A 4,528-nucleotide genomic window follows, 5' to 3' on the forward strand; every position below is an offset into this window, starting at 1 on the left:
AAAGATGTCGAAACCGGATGGAAACCACCTGAACCGGTTGGAAAAATGCTTGAACCGGCCGGTGCCGGTCGCCGGTCGCTGGTGGGAGAGGGTCAAGAGTTGAAGTGCACTGTTCAAGTATTGTGAACAGTACTTTTTTTTTTTTTTTTGGAATGGGCCCTTTGGATGGGGCTTTGTTGAATACATGGGAGGCTATTCGAATAATGAATTTTGGATGTCTTGAACGACTGGGCTTGTGGCTGATCAATTATTTGATAGTCAAGCCTTAAACTATATATGCTCTATGCGGCAAATCTAGCCGACATGGCTGACTTCGTAAAGGTCATCAACTAAGATGCCCCCGCTTGTGTTACACGTCCCGGTATATAGCTCATCATTAGAAATAACATGGGGTTTGTGATGCAGAATAACACCAAAATACATAGTATCTAATGAACCTCACGCTGCATCCATGTCGTGTGAAGAACAAAGTCAGTAGCAGATGAAAGTATGGAAGCCAAATCAGGAGAAATAGAAGTAGAATCTTTGGAATTGGGACAACATCTCCAACCGATTCGACACTAATCCGTAAGATTCTCTTCATAGAACCTGCGAAAGTGGACGTAACACGGAAAGAATATGTGTAATATCTTTATAAAATATTATACGGTGGTCTACCGTTGCCGCGACGATAACAATGCCACTAAGTCACTTGACGAACAAGCGTAGTTACACTGCAAAGATTCTCCCATAGACGATCCTTGAGGAGACCAACAGACAACCCAGAAGTGCCTCAGTAGTTGGGTTTAAATCAGAGTGTAGCTTAGACTCCGCCACCAAGGGTATATGCTTGATGTACTCTAAACAATCGCACCCAAACCAAAAGCGAGACATTATCGTTCTTGGATTTTCATTGTCGAACCATGATGCCAGGCGTAGGCACACTGCACCACGCAGTTTAAATCGGCGCGGATTGCCTTCGCCACCCAGGTAAATTTAAAACTAAATGACCAATTTGAAATTAAAACACAACATAAATGGAAAAGAATTTTATTGATGAAAAATGGAAGGAAAGTACATTGTATGTGAAATTTATTGGTGGAACTAATGATAAGTAAATTACTTGTGAAATAAGCGCAAATGGTACGCATTCCATGGTTTGGTTAGGACATCGCCAGCCAAGTTCTTGAGAAAATAAGAACCTTTGGATGCGAGCCTTTCAATGATAAAAGGCCCTCCCAGTTCTCACCGAAGTTTCCGTTGTTGGGTTCTTCGTTGCTCCTTTGCCGCGGTAATGCGTAAGACCCAATCGCCTGGTTTGAATGCTCGTCGCGGCGTAACTTCTTGTCATAACTGCACTTCATAGAATCTGGTAAGTCATGAGATTCTGGGGGCTTCATCTCTAAGGTCCTCCACCATGGCTCTCGTCGCAAGCCAAGATGTCGGATTGACCTCGTGGAGATGGCTTGTGAGCGACCGTTGGGGCGATTCTTTTCGGGGAGTCTTTGCTTCCATTCTATATGCCAATGAAAAGGGTGACATTCCTGTTGAACGACGAGGGGTTGTCCTATAAGCCCAAAGCACCCCTGGTAACTGTTTAACCCAGTTTCCTTTAGCCGATTCAAGCCTTTTCTTCAACGTGTCCGAATAACCGGTTGTTGCTTCCCCACCGCCCATTTCCACAGGGATAATAGGGTGCGGAGAAGTTATGCCGTATCTTCAGGGATTTGCAGAAGATGTGGATCTCAACAGAATCAAACTAGCGGCCATTGTCCGATACCATTTCAGCAGGGACACCGAATCGGCACACAATATCGCGCCAGATGAACCGTTTGACGTCTGAAGACTGAATCTGACTCAAGGAGACAGCTTCAACCCACTTAGTGAAGTAATCAGTTGCGACCAAGAGAAACCTCACATTACCTGGGATCGTAGGTAAAGGACCCACAATGTCGAGTCCCCACTTAGCAAATGGCCAAGGGCTAAGTATGGGATGAAGCTCATTCGCAGGAAGCTTAATGATCCGAGCATGTTTCTGGCATGGTACACATATTTGGACAAACCGTTTGGCATCTTTTTGCATATATGGCCACCAATATCCTTGGGTGAGAGCTTTGTGAGCGAGGCTCCGACCACCAGAATGATTACCACAAATGCCTTCATGAATTTCTTTTAAAATCTGTTGTCCCCTGCTCAGAGTAAGGCACCCGAGGAGTGAGCCCGAACCCATGGGTTTTTCAGAAGGCGGGACCCCCTCCGAGGTAGGTAACAACACAAACTGCCATGCATCCCGTTTGATTTTGTCGGATAAAAGCCCCGTCTAAGGGGAGTTCTCCGGTTCAGTAAGAATTCAACCATATTCGACGCCAATCGGAAGTAGAAGTTCCATTAACTCAATGTTGGAAAACCGATCATCCGGTATTTGGGGAGCATTGTCGCCAAGATCCGTTTCGAATCGATTCGCGCAGAGTCTTCCTTCAGATAACCTCGTTTTCCGCCACTGCAGAGTCAGTATCCACCATGGGGGAGATGTCAGGATCCTCCTCATGGCTGTGAGGAGAATCCTGAGTGGGATGCTTTTGGTGCTTGTCCCGCGACTTTGCGCGGCAGAGGATCGCGATAAATCTGCGTGAATGCCGCGCATTCGGCAGCGTAGACGTCAGCCATATCGGGCAATGGGAGGTCAATGCTAGGCAGTAACTGGACCTCTACCCTGATATTGCGAGGTTCAATTGAATCAATTGCTGCTAATGCATCAGCGTGCCGAACATCATTCCTTGGTCTTTGCAAAATTGATATGCGCTCAAATTTTGCAGCGAGATCGCGTATCAAATCTAAATAAGCCGCCATTCGCTCATCTCGAGCTTGATATGACCCTCCAAACTGACAAGCAACTAGCTTAGAATCCGTTACCATATTGATTTCCTTTGCCCCCATTTCGAGCGCCGCTCTCATTCCAAATATTGCTGCTTCATATTCGGCTTCATTGTTGGAAGCAGGAAAGCAAAGTCGGACGGACCTCTCGATTCGGCTACCATTTGGGTCGACTATCACACAACCGATCCCTGACCCCTTCCTATTACTTGAACCATCTGTATACACAACCCACGCCTCGCCTCCGGTGAAATTCTCTTCAACGGAGTCAGGTTGGTGGTTGGGAAAATTTGGCAGTTGTTCCTCCTCGAATAACTCGGGTGAAACCATGATATCTTCTACCGGGAAATCTGCCATCAAAGAAGCTAATGCATGACCTTTTTCTGCAGTGCGAGGCTCATATAAGATGTGGTAAGCACTTAGGTAGCTAGACCAATCAGCAAGGCAGCCAGACTCTTCGGCTCGTCCGAGTGCCTTGCGAAGGGGATATTCTGTATACACTTTCACCACACGTCCCTGAAAATAAGGCTTAAGTCTGCGTGCTGCATGCACAAGGGCAAGCGCGATTTTCTCAATTTTAGAATACCTACTCTCTGATCCAGTCAACATTTTGCTAATGAAGTAGATTGGGCGCTCCTCCGGGTTTTCCACAAACAATACTGCGCTTACTGCGATCTCAGAAGCTGCCAAATAAATTCCAATGTCTTGGCCAGTTTGCGGACTAACCAGGACGGGGGGTGATACCAAGTATGCTTTAATTTCTTTAAAAGCCCTATCACAGTCCTCGTTCCAAACTGAGGCACCTTTCAACGTTTGAAAAATGGCCTCAGATCGATCCGAATACTTTGATATAAATCTATCAGGGTTGCTAAACGACCGGGCGAGCATTGAATTTCTTTTTTTTATTCAAGGGTGGGGGCATTTCAAGAATGGCCCGAATCTGTTCAGGGTTTGCCTCAATACCCGGCCGAAGTCATCGAAATCCTAAGAACTTTCGGATGCTAACCCAAAAGAACACTTCGAAGGGTTCAACTTCAATTTATATCTTACGAGCCTATCGAATACCTCTTGTAAATGCTGAAGGTGGTCGGGTGCTTCTTTGGATTTGACTACCATGTCATCGATGTAAACTTCCATGATACGCCCAATCAGATCGGCAAACATTGTATTCATCATCCTCTGATAGGTGGCGCTGCATTTTTCAGACCAAATGGCATGACTCTAAAGCAGGGCCATGGTCCATGGTCCGCTACTTAACCGTGTGCTCCTGGTCCTCCTCAAGCAGAGGTATCTGGTTATAACCAGAGGAAGCGTCCATGAACGACAGACGCTTAAAACCCGAGATCACATCGACTAGATTTGAGATGCGAGGTAATGGGTATGGATGCACTGGGCAAGCTTTGTTTAGGTTGGTGAAGTCAATGCAAACCCCGAGCTTCCCATTTTTTTCTTTGGAACCGCGAACGATATTGGATACCCAAGTCGGTATATTCGATGGGCTTAATGAACCCCGCTTCAAGCGGTTTACCAATCTCATCATTGACCTTTAGTTTTCGCGGGAGCCATCCGCCTTTGGTCTTTGTCGAACCGGTTTGAATCTCGTGTCAATATCGAAGCCTGCGGGTAAGCGACATCCGTGGTCGACTCGGGCATTTGGTTGATATCCCGTGCAAAT

General features: G+C 46.3%; 1 protein-coding gene across 1 annotated transcript; it reads right to left on the minus strand.

The window, feature by feature from the left end:
- Positions 1-2,523: 2,523 nt before the first annotated feature.
- On the minus strand, positions 2,524-3,741 carry LOC147515358 (uncharacterized). Its single transcript, XM_086592881.1, has one exon. The coding sequence runs from the start codon at positions 3,739-3,741 to the stop codon at positions 2,524-2,526; it is 1,218 nt and encodes a 405-aa protein (XP_086449007.1).
- Between the last annotated feature and the right edge of the window lie 787 nt (positions 3,742-4,528).

Source organism: Coptis chinensis, chromosome 2 (genome assembly GCF_015680905.1).
Source record: "Coptis chinensis isolate HL-2020 chromosome 2, ASM1568090v1, whole genome shotgun sequence".
NCBI classification, from domain to species: domain Eukaryota; kingdom Viridiplantae; phylum Streptophyta; class Magnoliopsida; order Ranunculales; family Ranunculaceae; genus Coptis; species Coptis chinensis.